The sequence below is a fragment of the Lagenorhynchus albirostris genome, chromosome 15, assembly GCF_949774975.1.
Source record: "Lagenorhynchus albirostris chromosome 15, mLagAlb1.1, whole genome shotgun sequence".
NCBI classification, from domain to species: Eukaryota; Metazoa; Chordata; class Mammalia; order Artiodactyla; family Delphinidae; genus Lagenorhynchus; species Lagenorhynchus albirostris.
Window position 1 is genome coordinate 51181247 of NC_083109.1, and position 19281 is coordinate 51200527.

General features: G+C 63.3%; 1 protein-coding gene across 3 annotated transcripts; it reads right to left on the minus strand.

Annotated features, from left to right (window-relative positions):
- Window positions 1–172: 172 nt before the first annotated feature.
- CASKIN1 (CASK interacting protein 1) lies at window positions 173–18460 on the minus strand. Of its 3 annotated transcripts, XM_060124985.1 has the most exons (20): window positions 18228–18460; window positions 11956–12007; window positions 11751–11848; window positions 11400–11545; window positions 11214–11309; window positions 10967–11097; window positions 10397–10505; window positions 10207–10315; window positions 10022–10116; window positions 9739–9856; window positions 8628–8729; window positions 8435–8523; window positions 8274–8358; window positions 8097–8188; window positions 7189–7299; window positions 7007–7108; window positions 5449–5587; window positions 3325–5370; window positions 2244–2649; window positions 173–1883 (listed from the first exon to the last, which is right to left on the minus strand). In XM_060124985.1, the coding sequence occupies exons 1-20, from the start codon at window positions 18319–18321 to the stop codon at window positions 1787–1789; spliced, it is 4317 nt and encodes a 1438-aa protein (XP_059980968.1). In that variant the 5' UTR covers window positions 18322–18460; the 3' UTR covers window positions 173–1786. The 3 variants fall into 3 exon arrangements, with proteins under 3 accessions (XP_059980968.1, XP_059980970.1, XP_059980969.1); XM_060124987.1 differs by lacking the exons at window positions 7007–7108; window positions 7189–7299; XM_060124986.1 differs by lacking the exons at window positions 7007–7108; window positions 7189–7299 and having other exon boundaries at window positions 11956–12082.
- Window positions 18461–19281: the final 821 nt, after the last annotated feature.

Genomic DNA, 19281 nt, shown 5'->3' on the forward strand with positions numbered 1-19281 from the left:
CACCAGCAGCCAGTGTGAGAGAAGCTGGGGTGGGAAGCTGGGCAGGGACCACAGGAGGCTCCTGTTGATATCCCCAGGATGTACACTCTTGGTGACTTCTCCTCCCTGTCGGGAACAGGCTAGCCCCCCACTTGCCCCAATGTACATACCCCAAAAAAGTGAGCCAGGCAGCTCCATATTCTGCTGTTTATTGACAGCTGACAGTAGCTCCCTGCCCGGACCCCCCCTCCCTACCTGCTGGCCCTGGCCTGGGCCACCCACTGAGGAGAGGCCAGGTAGCTGGCCAGGCCCACCCACCCGGGGACGTGCCAGCACATGACCACTGGAAGGGGCCCCACACACCCAGGCACCACCTTGGCAGACCCCCTCAGCCCACCCGAATCACAATCGCTGGTTTTCGGCGCTTTTTAATTCTCTTTTTTGTTAAGAAATGTCAAAGTTGTGCCCAACACGTGGATCAGCAGACACGATAGAGGAGGCCAGTCAGTAGTTTTTGGAGTGGGGAGACGGAGGAAGAAGGCGAGAACGACCACACAACACGGCCTCAGACCATGAGCAGAGCGTCTGTAGGAACTGGAGCGGGGGTGGGCTGGCTGCGTGGGGCCAGCTCAGGGCCCCAAGGAGGGAGGGTTGGGTACACCCTCACACGCACCACACGCAGCCTGGCATGCATGCCCTGCACCCACTGCTGTCACCCAACTGACGCGCCCACGTTCACCACGCTGTGCACACAGCTTCCCTGAAGCCCAGATGCACCCTAACACCAGCACCCATGGGAGAGGCAGAGCCCTCCCCACTGTCTCCACGGCGTGGATGACACAGCCCAGCGGCGAGCAAGGCACATCCTTCAAGTTCTTCAGATGCAGAGAAGTTAGGAGAGAGAGCAGAGGGAAGGCCCTGGCGGAGCACAGACCCCTCCCCCAGACCCCAGCCTCCTGTTTGTGCTACTGGGCCCGGGGGTCTGGCCACTCCTGGACAGAGGGAGGGAAGGATACACAGACAGGTGGCCGGGGCCTCTAACAGCTTTTGTCTTGAGCTGGACTCCAGCGTCCTTGCAGTTGGTAAATGGTTTTCTATAGAATCAATAATATTTCTTCTTTCTTTAAATATATATTTGTTAAAGTTATACCTTTTTGTTTCTCTGGGGAAATCTGCCTCAGCTTATTCCCAATAAATTAATACTCTTCAATAGCTTATATTTAGGGAGGGGGGTGCAGTGGGGCAGGGGGCCCAACCCCAGCCCCTTGTGCTGCGCTGGAGTGGTTGGCAGAGGTCCCCAATGGGCAGTTCTGTGCTGGGCATAGGCCTGTGCTCTGCCACAGATTGGGGAGGGGGCTACAGCAGCTGCCCCCCTCCCGCTGCCTCCCAGGGTGGACCCAACCTGGACTCAGGGCAGGCGGTTCAGGAGTTTCCCCTCCTCCACCCACAGCGGGCAGAGCCTGGTGGTGGGTGGGCAGGTGGCCCAGCAGTTATTGCACAGGGAGCAGCAGATAAGGAAGGGCACCCACAAGGCAGCAGCATCTGCCCAGAGCCCTTGGGTCCACCAACCAGGCAGTCCTCCAAGCTGGGCCCAGGGGCAGGAGTTGTGCTTGTGCGGGGTCTGGACAGAACGGCCCACCCCCGCCTCGTGCCCGCGGCCGCCTAGCAGGCTGCCCCCTGCACCCCTCCCCCTTGGTCCACCGCCCTGCCCGCTCGCGCCGCCCCCAGAGGTACCCATCCTGAGGTAAAGGTCAGTGTGCGGGCCGGAGCCCAGGCGGCGCGGGTGGGCCGAACTTGGGCGGCCGCGTCACTCCAGCATGGCGTCCAGCTGGTCGGCCAGGTCGTCAAACATGCTGCCAATGTCGTCCAGGATGCTGCCGGTGCTCTTCTCGGCGGCCGAGGGGCTGGGGGCGGGCGCAGCGTGAACTGGCTGGGTCAGCGCAGAACTTCCAGCCCCCATGTCCCGCCCATTCAGCGCGAAGTCCCGTCCCTCGCGGAGGCCACGCCCCCGCATTCAGGGGCGGGGCCGGATCAGTCCACGTACTCCCCACATCTGCCCCGCTCCGCCCCCTGCCCACTCACAGTAGCCTCTGTTGGGGACTGGGGCAGCTCGTAGAGCCCCGCCCACGCCAGGCCGTGCCCGGCGCAACTCGGGCCCGGCGCAACTCGGCCCCGCTCTCGCCGGCCAGCCTCCAGGTGTGCACCCGCCGCGGGAGCGCACAGCCCCCCACCTACGCCCACGCCGGACCGGGTCCTGCACCTACCGCGAGCCTTGCGCGTCCTCCTGCCGGATCTTCTCTTCTACGGCTTGCAGCGCCGCCGCCAGGCACGCGCTTGTCTCCTCAAGCTTCTGCCTGGCGCTGTCCCCCGGCGAGGCGCCGTCGGGCGCGGCGGGGGGCCCGGCTACCGCTGCAGCAGCGCGCGGCGGCTTGGCGGGCACGTGCAGCGCGGGCACACCGGGGGACGGGGGCCTGGCCGGGCTGGCACTCAGCGAGGGTGGCGTGCTGGCGGGCTTGGTGAGGGCAGCAGGCGGCTGGCGTGCCGGCGAGGGCGACGGGCTGGCGCTGCCCGACTGCAGCCCCGCCGCTGCCTTGGCCGGCTTGGGCGCCGTGGGCGGTGGTGGCGGCTTGGGAGACACGGGCGGCGGCGTGCCGTGGGCACGCTTCACCTCTGCGGGGAAGAAGAGAGTCGCACCGGGGTGGGAGGTCGCGCGGCGCGCGCGCTGCCCATCCCGGCATAAGCCCTGCCCAGGCGCCCTGCCTCGAACCCGGAATTAGAGATAACGCCCTTTGCACTGCCGCCGGGCTCCAGCTCCAGCCCTCCGCCCCCGGCCTCCCTGAGGCTGCCAGGGAGCGCGCTTCCCTGTGCAGGCCTGCTTGGGTCACTGCTTCCAAACCCCGCCCGGTCCGCCCCCCACCTCCATTCCCCTCCAGGTGTGGCCTGTTGCAGACACCGGCCCTTCCGTTGCTTGAATGCCACAGGGCCTTTGCACCTCTGATCCTTCTGCCTGGAAGTCTCTCCCCTCCCTCCTGTGCTTGGGTCATTTTACAGCCAGGTCAGAATCCTCCCTTAGCCTTCCAGCATCGTGGGCCTGTCCTCCTTCCACAGGTGCTGCTATTCATGGGTTTCTGTGTCTCCTTCGCTGAGGAATGTAAGGATCATCCACCCTTGTCTCAGCTCTCGTTGGTGAAGTGGTCCAGTGGGTGGATGGACGAGAGGGTCTGAGGATACTTTCCCACCCCACTCCACCTGGCCTTCATCAAATCCAAGAAGTGGAAAACCCCTCAGACCATGGCATGGGGAGCTGGAGGAGGGCCCTTCCCCAGCTGGTTCCCTGCAACCTACCTGGGCTGCCAGGACCTGGCAGTGGCACCTTCTTGGAGGCAGGTGTGGGTGAGCCCTGGATCTTGGGCACGGGCTGAGCCAGAATGGGCTTGGGAGAGACAGGTGGCTTGGCCGGCTTCCGGGCATCACTGTCTGGCGGGGGCAGCGGGGGCAGGTGCAACAGGTCAGAGGGCGGGGGCTCAGCGGGTGGCGGGGGCGGGGGCAGCTCTGGGGGCCCAGCCTGCTCAGAGGCCGGACGGCGGCGCACAGTGCCTGTTCCATTCTGGTACACGGACAGTGGTGGTAGGGGAGGCTCGGGACCTGCCTCCCTCTCCTTGGCCTTGGGCCGGCGCTTGACCGTGTCGGACTCAGTGAGGATGAACTTGACATTCTCCTGCTGGCTCTGCTTGGCTCGGATGCGCCTCTTGAGCGTGGCACTGGCCTCCACCCTGGCCAGTGGTGGGCCCTCCACACCCGCCTCACCCTTGGCTGGACCTCGAGGCCGCTGCCGGGTAGCGCCATCTTCCACAACGTGGCCGTGATCTGCAGGCCCCCCTGGCTCTCCCGGACCCCGGCGAGCAGTGGCCAGAAGTCCTGTGACAGGCCCACTCAGTGTGCGGCGCCGGTTCACCACCTCGCCGTCAGGCCCAATGGCCTCCTTGTGCTTCACCGAGGCCAACACCGTTGCCACCCGGCCTGGCTCTGGGCTGGCGGGGCGAAGCATGGGGTGGCCCTCAGGGGGCCTGCGGGCTGCCCGGCCCCCACCCCCAATGGATGACAGCTCGAGCATGGCTGCAATGCTCTTCACGCTGCCAGCGCTTCCTGTGTCCACACTGCCAGCCAGGTCACTAGCCCGCCTGCGCTGTGCCCGGACCCCTAGCCGGCCGTCCTCAGCCCCAGCCACCTCAGTCTCCGCATCTGGCACTGACTCATCAGCCAGGTTGGCACTGGCCATGGATGAGCTGGAGCGCTTGGGTGGGGGTGGGGGGGGGCCCTTCTTTCGCGGCCGCACAGCGAACGACTGGCTGCGGTTGACGTTCTTGTCAGCGCCAGCAGGTGCCCGCACTGAGTGGCTGCGGCCCACGCGCCGCTGGACTGTGGCGTAGGGCCCCACCGTGGCCGGCACCAGCAGCTCGTCCCGCTCCGGCTCGCTGTCAGACGCCGCATAGCGATTCAGGCTGTGGGCACGCTTCTTGGGCCGCCCTGACTCCATGTCGGCCTCAGGGGGCAGGCACAGCGTGGGCACAGGCGCGGGCATGGCCGCAGGCGCAGGCCCCGGAGCAGCCGGCCCTGTCTCGCTCTCCACGGGTTGGGGCAGCACGTAGGCAAAGCCACGGTGTGTGGGTGACTGAGGCAGCGAGCGGGGTGACATGGGTCGCTCCATCGGTGGCAGCAGCTGTGGGGTGGGCTTCACCTTGGCTGTGGCTGGGGCTGGACCATGAGGCCCCCCCAGGGCTTGCGGGGAGCCTGGCCGGGCTTTTGTGGGAGTCTGGGGGGGCGTGAAGTGGCTGGTACCTGGTGGAAGGACCTGCCGCGGCTTGCCAGGCACTGGGGGCACACTGGCCCGCTTGACGCTGTGGCCGTGGCGGCTGGGCCGGGCCTCCTTGGGGGGGGTACCCGGGGCCGGCCCCTCCTCCAGCAGGTACTCCTGGCTTCGTGACATGGGGCTGCCAGGCCCTGGGGGCCCGTCGCCCAGCAGCTCCTGAGAACTGCTCATGTGCCGTGCCCGCCCACCCAGGCTGGGCTCCTGCCGCATGGAGGCCCTTGGGGTGGGTGGCAGGTGGTTGGAGGGCTTCTCAGTAGGGGCAGCGGCAGCGGCAGCCCCTTCAGCCGGGCCCGTCAGGGCAGCCTGCAGCTCACCGCTGAGCTCACTGTCCTGGAAGGTGGTCATCTTAGGAGACTGGCAGTCAGCCGGGGCAGGCTCGGGTGGGGGCGGCGACTCGATGGCCATCACTTCAAGTGACTGTGGTACCTTCCGGCGCAGGGGTCCCCCCTCATACTTGGCGTACTCTGCCTTCTGCAGCTCTGCCAGTTTCCTCACTGCCAGCATCAACTTCTTCTGGTGTCCTGAGTCGGGCGGGGGACAGGTCAGGCCAGGGAGGGTGGCGGGGAACAGGAGGCAGTGGGGGCGGGGTGGGGCCTCACCCAGCTTGGTGATGCCGATCTCCTGCAGGTCTTCCCAGGTGATGTCGGTGATGAAGTCGATGTTCTCGTAGCCGTTGTCCACCAGCACCTTGTAGTACTGAGCCAGGCCAATCATGGACAGCCACATGGCCAGGTTAGCCTACGGAGCAGGGGACACAGAGGGCAGCCCGAGCTGGCTGCCCACACCCTGCCTATTACTCAGAGCTGTCAGAGGAGAGGGCACCGGGCCAGCCTGGCACAGAGAGACGGAAGGACAAACAGACAGGCCCGAGGCGTCAGCTTTGGAGACAGTGCAGCCTTGACAGGAGCCCAAGGCCAGCTCACACACACTTGAGAACATATGCAAACACACACAGAGGGGTGACTCTCTCCTCAGGATACCCTTTGGGGGAGGGGGAAGAATGCACTTCTGGCGGAAGAATGCGCTTCCTCACCTGCCCAGGCAGCCATGGGGACAGCATCCACGTGGACACACCACACACGTCATGGACACAGATACACAGCACCACCGACCAGATACGTGTATACACACACCCTGCATCCCAGCCATCCACGGGCACTGACACCCCTCTGAGTCACGCTCACGCCCTCTCACCACTTCCCCACCAGCATCAGGCACACGTCACACAGCCTCGTCACACGCCTGGCAAATATCTGTGATGGTCTTCACCCAGAACCACCGGTGGCTGGCTCCCTGAATGGCATTCACCCGTCTACACTCCCAGCTGGATGTCACTCATGCACCAACACAGGACACTCGGTCACCTCCTTGGGTGCACAAGCAAAGTGAAGCCCCTGGGACCCAGACGTGCTGGCTGGGAGGACCCCTGAGCCGCTGACTGAGTGGGGTGAGGCAGAGTGGATGAGCACAAACCCACCTGTCACCAACCCACAGCCCTGAGGCTCTCGGTGGCCATGGCATCTCCCTCACAGACAGGTGGGAGCCCAAAGCACAGCGCAAGGCCCAGAGAGGCAGCATGGATGTGACAGGCCCTGGGCCCATCTTCTCCCAGCCCAGAGCCTGTCCCACCACAGACTGCCTGTTCGTGACAGCACGGGCCGCGGCTGGTGTGGCTGTCAGCCAGTGTGTGCAGTCACCAGTGGGTGCCTTGAATGTATTTAGCATACGCGTGCTGGGTACCCGAAGCACACACAAGCGTCTTCCCCATACATGTGCCTGGGTGTGTGCAAGCACGTCCCATCCCCATGGCCCCCTGCAGTGTCTGGGTGGGTGTGTGATGGGCAGTGCTGTGGTGTGCCGGGTGGCTCCAGTGGCCCTGTGTGGCTGCCTGAGTGTGGAACACACAGTGGAGATGGGGACTCTCCAGGCTTCAGGCTCCCCTTGCCCTGACAGCCCTCAGAGGTGGTCACCACTGCCCCTGCCCCTGCCCCAGGGAGGCAGGCCCCAGTGCCTCTGACGGACAAACAGAGGTCATCCTCTGCTCTCCTCTCTCTGGACTCCCCGGAGGGCAGGGGTGGGCTGTAGCCAGGGAGGCAGGCTGTCTGTCTGTCTGTCTGCCCAACCTGGGACTGGCCACTGGGGTGCAGGGGGCCTTACGGGTTTGTGCTCAGGCAGCCAGTCGGGGATGCTCAGGCCGCTGATCTCTGCAGTGATCTTCTTCCGGTGGCCTGGCTTGGTGACCCCGATGGCCGTGAGGTCCTAGGTGGAGGAGAGGCCCATTAGCAGAGGCTGGGGGCCCATCTCTGGGTCAGCTGGTAGATAGCCTTCGGGCAGCTCACCTCAGGGGTCATGCGGCTGATGGTGGGCAGGTCATAGCCGGCGCTGATGAAGTTGGGGGCGTAGAGCTGCAGCTGGAACGTGGCAAGCCACTGGCTGACAGCCTCGGCGCCCTGGAAGACACAAGGCACCCGCTGCAGGCTTGCCCGCCTGCTCCCCCGCCAGGCATGCACCCCAGCCACCGCGGCGCCTCCTTCTCTGCTCAGCTGAAGACCACGCAGTGCAATCTGCTGTCCGCTGGGCCGTCTGCAGCCAGGCCCCGTCAGCCTGGCCCGGGTGCTCCTCCTCGCTCTGTGGTCCTGGGTGCCGCTGTCTTGAGCACTGTCCAGCACCTCGGCCTCCTTCTGTGATCTCCACCAGGAGGGTCCAGCTGCTGTCCACATCACAGGCCTCCCTGACCGTCCCCCCCATTCCTGGACCAGAGACACCCTGCAGTGTGGCCCCGTGTGAGGGGCTCTGGGAATGGGGCCTCAGGCGGGGCAATTTAGTGCTTCCCCTCTACACCCCAGAAGGTGGGCTCTACCCAGAGGAATGCAGGAGGACTCAGCCAGCAGCTCACGCCCGCCCTAGCACGCAGGTGCATGCACACAGGACCTGTCTCACCCACATACACGCCTTGGCTTGACTCACATCCATGCCATTCCACACACACACACATGTGCACATGTGCCCGCATCACAATCACACCAGCCACACAAACACACCCCCACTCACCTCACACCTCTGTCACACTTCCTAGACACACTAGCTTACACGCACGGCGTGTACAAGAGACAACAGCTACACACACAGACTGACAGACCAACAGAAGGACGGGCCCGGCCTGTCAAGGGCCCTGGCCGTGCTGCGGCCAAGCCAGGCAGGCTGCCCTGGGTGCCCCCCCCACCTGCAGCCGGCCCAGGCCTTGTACCTTGCCCTCCGATGCTGTCTCCAGCTTTTTGGATGGCTGCTCCCCATAGACCTGCCCGGCATGGGTCACTGGAGTCTGGGACCGGGTGGCACCTGGGGACGAGAGGGTATGGTGGGGCAATGACTGCCTGGGGGCTACCTCCCGGCCAGGCCAGCAGTGCTGTGTCCTTGCTCTTACCTGAAGAGCCCTCCGGAGGCTTGACAGGGCTGTCCCCGGGGCTGGAGTCGGAGACAGACTTCTGGGAGAGCACCGTGGCCAGGAGCTGCAACCCAGACAGGCTGGCTGGCCAGTGCTGCTCTAGACACAGGCCATCCTGGTCCTGCCACCAACCCACCTACCTTGACCCCTTCAGAGCCTGCGTGCAGGGTGTGGCCCCCGCTGCTCCGGCCACTGGCCACACTGCTCAAGCTGCCACTGCGGTCCCCGCCTGCCAGCAAGAGGGAGCAGCATCAGCTAGTGCCAGACCTGCATAGCCCAGGTGCTGCCTTGCAGAAGTGCCACCACCACCACCCTCCAGAGGCCCCCACCTACCTGCAAATGGCTTCCTCAGCACCCAGATCTCCTCGGGAGGTGCAGAGGGCCCTGCTGAGCTGCATCCCTGGGGTGGGCTTGGTTCGGCGCCTGCTCGGGAACCTGCTGGCCAAGCACAGTCTCCCTGAATCCTGGACTGGCCCAGGCCTGGGGCATCCCCTGGCCTGGCCCCCAAGTCTGCGCAGAGCAGAGGCTGGACACACACGTGCCTGGGGGGTCAGTACAGCCTCCTCCTGCCCTGTGTTCGAGGAGCTGAGCGACCCTCAGAAGGCCCTTCCCAACCTTGGACATTTGAGAGCAAGAGAGCATGGTAGAGAGGGGCGCAGGCCAGGCTATCCTGTGGTCCTGTAGGTGGGAGTAGGGAATTGCAGGAGAGTGCAAACCCCTCTGTGCCTGGGGAGCAGGGGGAGGGAGGAGGCCCCCAGGAGCCTGGGTCCAGGCTCCTCACCCCAGGGAACTCGATGACCTTGGGTGGATTGGCCACACCTCCTAACTGGCTCCCCTCTGCCCTCTCACCCGGCCTGTCAATCTCCATATCCTCTCTGTGGGGTAAACCAATCACACCAGTCCCCCATCTGAAGCCATTCCATGGCCCTATGGCCTCATCCTGCACCCCCTCCCTCTCTGTCACCAAGTCAGCCACACTGGGCTCCTTTGGACCCTTACACAGTCACACTCTGTCCTGCTTCAGTGCCTTTGCACGTGTGGTTCCTGCTGCCTGGAATGCTCTGCCTGTGGCCAGCCCCTCCCACTTCTCAGGGTCTTCTCTGTCCACACTTGTCTAAAGTGGGTCTCCATCTGCAATCTCTGTGTCACTGGTTGGTACGTTTCCTTCCACATTTATTTTACTGTTCCCTTCTCCCCTCCCTCCCCGAGGGCAAGCTCCTTGGGAGCAAGAATGACGTCCATCTACTCCTAGTGCCTGGCATGCAATGTCTGTTGAATACATGAAGGAGTGGGTCTGGGGACGCTGATGAGGAGACAGCTGGCAAGACACACTCTGGACCCCACACCTAGCAATGACTAGAGCTGACAATCCTTGCCCTACCACCCAAAACGCCGTGCACCTGCTTCCTTCTGGCCCGCGAGCCCATCCCCAGGTGGGACTTGCCTGCTCGCTTGATGATGGCCTCGCCCAGGGAGGAAGGGAAGTAGCCCACACGGTCATTGCCTGTCCTGTTGTCATGGATACAGCCCTTCCACCGGCCGTCTGGATGCTGCTCGAGGACCTGGTCAGATACGGTGGGAGGAGCATGCTCAGGGAGACACCCCTCCATGTCAAGTGGGTAGGTGGCCTTGGCCTCCTGCTCATACCCCCCAGTTGCTGCCAGGTGTTGCGGGGAGCATCCCAGGTCCCATTCATCCCTGTTCCAGCAGCCCCAGGCCATCCTTACTGTGATAATGTCCCCGGCTTTCACGTTGAGGCTGGTCAGGTCGTAATTGTTGCAATAATCCTTGGTTGCCCGGACCTGCAGGGCTGCCGAGGCCTCTGGGGACACAGGAGGTGGCAGACCCCCCAGTCCTGTGAGCCGGCCTGGCCCAGGCCCCAGCCCTGCCCCCCTGCCCCGCCCGGGCCCACCTCGCAGCAGCTGCTTGATCTCCTTGCTGGCCTGGGAGGTGGTGAATTGGTGCACGATGTCCAGGGCTGTCTGGCTGTAGGTGTTCCTCACGTGGGCATTGATCCCGTTCTGTATGTGCCAGAGGGTGAGGACTCTCAGGAGCCCCCTACACCCCCACTTGACCCCAGCTCCCTCTGGCCCCTAACTCACATCGAGCAGCAGCCGAACCACTTCCGTCTTCCCACAGAGTGCGGCCTCGTGCAGGGCCGTGCCGGACTTGGTCTGGCGGTTAATGTCAATGCCAGCTTGGAGGAGGAGTCTGACAGGGAGGTAGGAGGAGCAGGCAGGGCCCTGCACAGAGAGCCCTCTGCCCCAGCACCCCCAAGCCGGGCTCCAGTTCCTGGGGGCTGAGGATGAGCTAACCCTGTCCCACATCCCCGACAACCCCTCCCTGTGTTAACCCTTCACACTCCTATCTCGTCTCATCCTAGTGTAGGCAGTGCTGCGATGCCCACTTTAAGGATGAGGAAACTGAGGCTCAGAGAAGTTAAGAGTCTCCTCAAGGTCACCCAGCAAGTGGCACAGGCTGTGGGGCTATAGAAGACCACTCCCCACCCCCCTCCAGTACATCCTTTATGTGGGCGGCTTGAGGCATCCTTCGTATCCAGAGACCTCACCACATCCCCATGGCTCCCTGGCTGCTCCTGTCTTATTGCCAAGCCAGGAGTAGGAACCCCAAGGCTGGGTGCCCCTTACCCCGCCCCCTCCCCACGGCCATACCTGATGATGTCGATGTGGCCGTTCTTGGCTGCCAGGTGCAGGGGGCTGGTGCCATTGGGGTTGGTGGTGTCCCCTGGCCGGGGCTCTAGCAAGGCCGCACACATGTTGCTGCTCAGGAGCAGCTGGACCACCTGGAAGGAGGGGTCAGAGTAGGGGGGCCCAGGAATGGGGTGGGGAGCTGCAGTTTGTCTCCCATTCCCACCCCAGGAGTTGTTGGAGTCCCACTCAGCTCCCTGGGGAGACTTACCCCAACGCGGCCGAACTCACAGGCAAGGTCCAGGGGCGTCTTCCCCGAGTTGTCCACCATGCACGGGTTGGACTGGTGCTGGAGCAGCATCTCAGACTGCAGGGACCACAGGGTGTGGTCAGGCCCAATGCATCCGTCGGGCTCATTCTGCCCCAGGCACCCTGTCACCCTTGAGGTGGTCCTTACCACGTCGTAGTGACCATGCTGGGCCGCCAAGTGCAGGGGGATGTGGCCCTCATCAGACGGGACATTCACCGCTGAGCCTGCCTTCAGCACCAGCTTCATGGGCTCCTTCCGGCCCTGCCAGGCCGCATAGTGTAGCGGCCGCATGCCTGGGGGCAAGGGGGCGGTTGGGAGCTAGCCCCTGACCCTGAACCCAACCCTGACTTCTAGGACGCTGATCCCATGAGAACCTGCCTCAACCCAGACCAAGACCCGGGGCTGAGACCTCAGTTGAGGGGCCATCCTGGCCTCCAGGGACCCCAATTTTGACCTTGACCCCCTGCCTCTGGCTCTGAGGTCCCTGACAGGCCTTGCCTTTGTTGTCCTTGATGTCCACAGCAGCCTGGGCCTCCAGCAGCAGGGTGATCAATTCCGTGTTGCCATTCAGGGCTGCGTGGTGCAGGGCAGAAAAGCTGGGACAGGTGACAGACATGTATGGGCAAGGAGCCGGGCAACCTGCCTTCCCCAGGAGTCCTTGACCCCCATACCAGACTGACATCTCCCCGGGCTGAGAACTCACCCATCTGGGTCTTGGAAATTGACATTGATCTTCTTGGTGGAGCCCAGGAGCTCTGGGGTGGGAAGGAGACATGGTGAGGGAGGCTCCGTCCAGCCCCTACTGAGGCCTACCTGGGTCCCAGCCCCCTCTAGACAGAGAGCAGGCAGAGAGCGGCTGGCTAGCTCCCTGGCAGGCTCAGAGCCAAAGCTATCTAGGTCTTTAGTCTAGAAACGTTCATTCATTCAACCCTGTTTCCAGCACTCAGCATCAGGTACCAGCTTTTGGCCCTTGGTTTCCCACTGAACTAAGACGTTGGGAGGTTCATAGGCCCTGTCCCTGTCTGGGAACAGAAGCCAGGGCTGTACACCCACACAGGCGCACACATGTGCACATGAACCCCCCTCCCTTGAGACGCTGGCTGAGCACCTGCCAATGGTGGGAGGGAGAGAGCCAGCCCAATCTGTCTCTCAGAAGGACCCAGATGGGGCCGGGGGTGGCCCAGGAAGGCTGGAACACCCGGAAATGGGGGTATCTCTGGGGAAGATCTGCATTTCCAGGGTTCAGCCTCCCCCAACTCCCAGCCCTGGGCCTGGCCTGTGTAGATGAGCCCCATTTGGCAGGGCAGGATGGGGAGGCAGGCAAGTGGGCCAGTGCCTCCAAGCAACCACATTACAATGGCCCCCTCATCTATGGGGGCATGCGCAGGCCCCAGGGTCAGCCCGCCTGAAGCCCGAGGGGCTCCAGCCCTCCCTTGGGGGTCCCAGTCTCCTCCCGGGGCGTCCCCAGTCCTGGCCTCCACCAGCCGCCTGCCAGAGGAGGGGAGCCCACCGATGCCCACCCCGTGGGCTCAGGTCCAGCCGGACTCGGGCCAATCCCCTGCCTGTCTGGGCCACGATTACATAAACCATTTGTGGGTCAGTCACTCTGTGAGGGAGGGGCTGGCAGGACAGAAGCCCCTTTGTCCAGGCTCAGGACAGGGATGGGGGCAGGGGGCTGAGGGAGTCGAGTCACAGAGGGGCTGCTGCAGGGCCTGCTCTGTGACCAACAGCAGCCCCGGCTGCTCCGGCCTCAGTTCTCAGCTTTTGGATATAGGGTGTGGGTCCCCCAATGGCCCACAAAGTCAGACGGGCCTGAATTCAAATCCTCCCTCTGCCCCTTACTAGCCCTGAGGCCTTGGCTGTGAGCTCGAAGGGTCTAACAGGGCCAGCCTCACAGGCCTAAGGGCGCCTCCAGACAACACATGAAGGGTCTGACACAGAGTCAGCTCAGCACGTGGCAGTTCCTAATACTAGCCCTATAGGAATCCCACCCCACCCTCCCCAGCAAGGGGCTTCTCCGGTGAAGAGCCGAAGAGCTGAGGCTCCAGGACAAGAGGCATCTCCACTCCCCTGCCCCTCCCCCCGCCTCAGACACTTGGCTGATGCTACCGGCTGTCTAAGTTGGCAGCAGTGCCACCCCTCCTTCCGCGTGGTGGTCCAGGGAAAAACCTTGTAGGCAGCCCTGGGTCCTTTCTTGAGCCCTTATAACTTCTCCATCGGTCAATCCAGTTGGCTCTACTTTCAAGACACTTTCAAAGCACACCTGGAATCCTACCCTTTCTCACCAGTACCATCATCACCACCCTGGGCCAGGCCAGCATCCCTCGAAGGACCACTGCCATCACCTCCCCCTGGCATCCCCATTTCCACCCTGCCCCCTCCAGTCCATCCTCCATACCCACTGAGGTCAGGGAGACCCCGTTAGAACATGGGTCCGGTCCCATTGCTCCTGTCTCAATGGGGTTGGAGGTCAAAGCCGGACAATAGCCCTGTATGATGCAGCCCTCCTTTCACTTCGACTTCCTCCTCACCCCTGTTCCAGCCACCTGAGCCTCCTTGATGGCACTCCAACACACCTGTCTCCCCTGCCATAGGGCCTTTGCACATGCTGTGTGTGTGTGTGTGTGTGTGAGCCATTCTTCTCTCAATTATCCCCATTATTCCCTCTTCATGTCCTTCAGGTCTCTATCTAAGACCTGCTTGTCAAAGCCTCCTCCCCCATCTAAAATGGTAATCCCCTGGGAGTTTCCTGGTGGTCCAGTGGTTAGGACTTGGCACTTTCACTGCCATGGCCCAGGTTCAGTCCCTGGTTGGGGAACTAAGATCCTGCAAGCTGTGCGGTGTGGCCAAAAAATAAATAATAAAGAATAAAGAAAACGGTAATCCCCTTCCCATCTCGTGTCTGTTGTATTTTTCTCTTTAGCCCTCATACCACCATTTATCTTGTTTATTGTCCATCTCCATCACTAAATTACAGGCTCCAAGAGGACAATGGTTTTTATCTATTTTGCTCACTGCCGTATCCTTGCTGGCTAAAACAGTACCAGGTGCACACACAGTGCTCAGTAACTGGTGACTGAACTGTACCCTCATCCCACACACTTTGTCCACCTGCCAGAGCCGGCTTCAAGTGTGTCACCTGTGCAACCACTCAGAAGAGCCCCACACCTGGCTGGATGCTCTGCTGTCGCGAGATTGTTATTTTGTTTGTTTTTGGGGGGTTTTTTTGGCCCCATCTTGTGGCATGCGGAACTTCCCTAACCAGGGATTGAACCCGCGCCCGCTGCAGTGGAAGCGTGGAGTCTTAACCACTGGACCACCAGGGAAGTCCTATTATTTTTTTGGACAAGTCACCCCCCCACCATTTTCATTTTGCGCTGGGCTCTGTGGATTATGCGGCCGGGCCTGCCACGGTCCCTTGTCGTAAAGCTGAAGGGAGCCCAGGCATCGCTGTCCCCAAGCACCCCTGCCTTGCTCAAGCCCACCCTCAGCACATTCCCCCACCAAAAGGCTCTGCCCCCCAACTCTAATGTCTGCTGCCCCCCACCCTTCTTAGTTCCCATGTAGCCAGTTCTCAGCTTCTCCCCACAAGACTTCCCAGGCCAGCTCGCTCTCCTCCCTCCCGCAGCCAGGGTGCCCAGGCAGCTACGGAGCCAGGTGCTCTGAGTGGCGCCCGAGGCCAGGCCCACCTGCTTGCCCAGTCACAGCTGCAGGTGCTGAAATCTCAGAGGGGCTGGAGATTGAGGCCCAGGAAGTGACACAGACACCAGTGGGGAGAGGGTGTCTCCATCCAGAAGGGGATCACTCCCCACAGGAGAAGGAGCATCTTGCTAAGGTCATCTTCCCCGCCCCCCTTCCGGCCACTGGTCTCCTCAAAGAGGAAAAGTACTGGAATTGGATGAAGGGGGGCTTGAGGTCTTGAAGCACCCCCAATTCCCATGGGGACACTGGACACCCGGGAAGGTCCCAGAACTTCAGCCTGCCTGGGGCTGGGGGGCTGGACCTCATGGAGACAGGTGCCCTGAATGAAGCTGGAGCAGAGCACGGCTTCAGGGGCCTGGGTAGGTGGGAGAGAGGAGGGAAAGTGGGGATAAGCTGAAGGCCCCAGGAGCCCCTTTCCCTTTTCCACAAGGGCACTAAGTCCTACAGATTGCCATCAGTCATAGTGCATATGCCTTGCCCCTGACCGCCCCCATGACTTGGGCTCTCCGGTCTCCTATCACCCCAGCCCTCTAATTGCTCTCCTGATACTACCCCTACCTTTTTTTTTTTTTTTTTTTTTTGCGGTACACGGGCCTCTCACTGTTGTGGCCTCTCCTGTTGCGGAGCACAGGCTCCGGACGTGCAGGCTCAGCGGCCACGGCTCACAGGCCCAGCCGCTCCGCGGCATGTGGGATCTTCCCGGACCGGGGCACGAACCCGCGTCCCCTGCATCGGCAGGCGGACTCTCAACCACAGCGCCACCAGGGAAGACCTACCCCTACCTTTGAAGTCACCTCCAAACTCCAGCTGCAGAGGCCCTGAGGGGAGCCCACCCCAGACCCTTTTCCACTCTACCCTTGTGGCCTCCCTCCACCCCTCTGCCAAGATGCTCCTCCAACCACGGAAGCCACCCACAAGCCACCTCCACAGAGCCACATCTGTCTCCTACAGGGACGTGGTCTTGGCCTCCTCTGCTCCCACCTCAGATTGGCTGAGCCCTGTGGCCTCCAGCATAGAAAGGCACCCTCTCAAATCCCCCAGGGCAGGCAGCTCTGAGCCAGACGCTGGAAGGGAACTCTTAGTGGGCCAAGGTGACTGAGCACAGGAGTGCTGGCCGTAGTCTTCAGTGAAATGGAAGAAAGGGGAGGTTGGGCCCGAAGGAAGGGCAGGGTATCTGCCCACACCCCAGAAGACCAACCTCCACCCCAGTATTTTCTCTCCCTGGCAGTCTCTTCTTCACTTCAAGGATGATTGCTAAGGGTGACGGTGCCTGTGCCTGTAAGTGGAGGCTCCCTTCAGGCAGGATAGGGGTGCTGACAGAGCCTGGGGTGTCACTGGGGTGTGGGGTGAAGGGAAGGTGTCAGCACAGGGAGGAGACTGTGGAAACAAGAATCGTGGGAACACCTCTGGAGTTGGGGGCCCCAGGGAGCACCGCTGGATGCCCCTACCCCATGGCCCAAACTCCAGCTGTACTTTGCTGAATCAAAATACATCTTACTCCAAAGCAGGCCAGTGTTGCCATGACAACCGAGCTAATTCATGGAGGGATTTCTCCATCTGATTTATTATGCCCGCCCCTGTGAGTCAGAGAGCCCAGATTCGGGTGCCAGGGCAGGTGTCTCTCCTACCCAGAGACCAGGCCATGCAGGGTCAAATGCAGAGATCTAGGCGGAGACACAGGTAGAGGTAAAGGTCCCCACACCTCCCCCAGATGGCCAGAGTAGAAGGGGGGAGGAGTCCCCAAATCTGATGCCCCCCACTTCCTTGGCGCACCGCCCTGGGCCGTCTAGGGAATGGCCACAGTTAGCACTTCCGGAGCACTTACTAAGTGCCTGAGCTTCATGCGTGTACTCGCTGTCCTTACAACAATGCTACGAAGCAGGGACCACAAACGTCCCCATCCTACAGATGAGGAGACTGAAGCCCAGAGACTGGAGATGCCTGTGCCCAAGGTCGATGGCCACTAGGTGGAAGACTTTGCCTTGCCTTCCACCTCTCAATCCCTGAGCCTGCTTTTGAGGCTCAGCTAAGGTTGCCTCTGCCTGAAAGTCCTCCCTTTCTGAACACTGAGGCCCTGAAGCCAGCCCTAACTGGCAGACTATCCCTGGGCCTCCGGTGTGGAAGGCAGGGCCCACCTGTGTATGTGTTCTTGCGAGGCACAGATGTGTAGCTCTCTAATTGCACAGAGCAGATAGTAGCAGCCAGGCAGGGGCTGCAGTGGGAGGGGTCCTCCTGGGGCTCAAGGACCTACCCCCACCTGCCCCAGAGGCTGTCTCAGTTCTCAGCATCTCCCCTGGAGAGATGGGAGGGTACCTCCCTGGCTTACATACAGTCCCAGGGGGTGGCATGGGGAGTCGGGGCACCCAGACCCCACCTGCTACCCAGCAGAGCCCTGCCCGCGCCCGCACAGGTGCCCTGACACACTGACACGGCCATACATGCGCAGTCACACACGCGGCTGGTCCACACGCCCATCCATCCATCTCCAGAGTCCCCGGGGGAGGCTCCAGGCTGAGCTGGGATGAGTCCTGGGATCAGGGCACCAAGCTTCCAACCATCCCCTGGGACCCCCACAGAACAAGCCCAGGATGGCCAGTGGGAGACCCCCTCCCCCCCCAGTCTCATTTTCCAGCAGGGAAGCCAGAGAGGACCAGGGTCTGCACCTACCTCGAACTCAGCCTGCCCTGGGCTGGGCGACCTTGGGCCTCTGCTCCCCCTTCAGTAAATGGCCCCCAGCCGGCCATGCCTGGGCAGCCACACCCCCAGCATGGTCCTGCCACCCCCCCTTCCTGCTAAGCACGTTATTAAACATGGGGCGGGGCGGGGGTCTGACAGAGACTGTCAGCCCTGTGGTCTCCCCTTACCGCAAGAGGTCCCTCCCTCTCTCCATGGCGTGGGGGGGAATCCGCCTCGCCCTTTAAAGGCCCAGAAGAGACCTCCAGCTGTCAGCCCGCAGCCCGGGAAGGGAGGGGAACGGAGGCAGGAGAGAGGGATGCGAATGCCTGCGGCCTGGAAGGTGGGTGCCGCCAGGTGCCCGCTGGGGGGCTCAGGTGACGACCGGGCACTCGATACAGCCCCTCCTTCAGTGCTGGCAGCGGGGGGCGCAGACGGAGGGTCTGGGCACTGCTGGCCCCGCCCCGCCCCCGGGGACCCGACAGCATCCCCCTCCCCGTCCTGCACCGGGCGGGGTGGGGGGCTCGGCGCTGGAGACGGCCCCGGGGCGCGCCGCGGCTCGCGCCCGCTCTCCGCGCCCCCCGTACCCCCCGCACTCACTGGCCTTTCCGGGCCGCGGCCTCTGCAGCAGCCTCTGCGCGGTCCCCACGTCCTCCGCCTTCACCGCCTGCACCAGTTCCTGCTCCTTCCCCATGGCGCGACCGGGGCCGCAGCGACGCGGCTGAGCTCCGTGCGCTCGGCGCGGCTCAGAGGCGGCGGCGGCCCCACGGCACCCGCCGCATCCTCCTCCCTCCCCCGCAGCCTCCTCCGCCGCCCGCGCCCCTCGCTGTCCTCGGGCTTCGGTTCGGTCTCGGTCTCCCGGCGCGGAGGGGGCGGGGAGCGCGTCACGGGCGGGGGGCGGCCCGGGGGCGGGGGCCGGCGGCGGCGGGAGCGGGGCGGGGGCCGGCGGCGGCGGGAGCTGGGTGGGGGCGCGGCACCTGGCGCCACCTCCCGGACGCCTGGGTCCCCCTTCCGCGGCCGCTGACCTCGGTGCGCCCGCGCCGGCCGCGCGCCCGACTCCTTGGCTCCGCCCCTACATTAGGACCCGTCCTCCCGAGACGCCCCCTCCCCACGTGCGGGCCGCGCGGATCAGGCCCGGCCTCTGCGGACCCCCCGCGGCCCCGGCGACCGCCAGGGGCTAGGGACAGCAGCCGCCGGGGGGCCGGACACTGAGCCCCGAGTCGGCGGCGGCGCCAGGCAGAGCCTGAGAGAGGCTTCCAGAGGCTGCGGGACCCACGGGGGGAGGGACTCAGGCAGTGGGCGGGCGGGGACCTGGGCATGGAGATACCCGGGCATCGGCGGCACAGAAGCCGGCCCGCCGGGGGCTGTCAGACATTTCTGGCCCGTGGTTCCCGTGGGAGGTGTCGAAGGACTGTGAAGAGGAATCTCCCAATAATGAATTCGGTGTCAGGGAACCCGCCCTCCCCCTCCCGCAACTGCACCTTCATGCCCTGCAACCTCTGGCTCTCTCCACAAACAATGCTAGGCGACCCCCCACCGCCCCCTCCTCAGTCGAACCCCAACCTCAGTGCACCTGCCCAGCACCAACTGGGGTTCAGCCCCTCACACTTACCACTAAGAGGGGCTCGGCTCCCCCATCCCCAGCACCAACTGG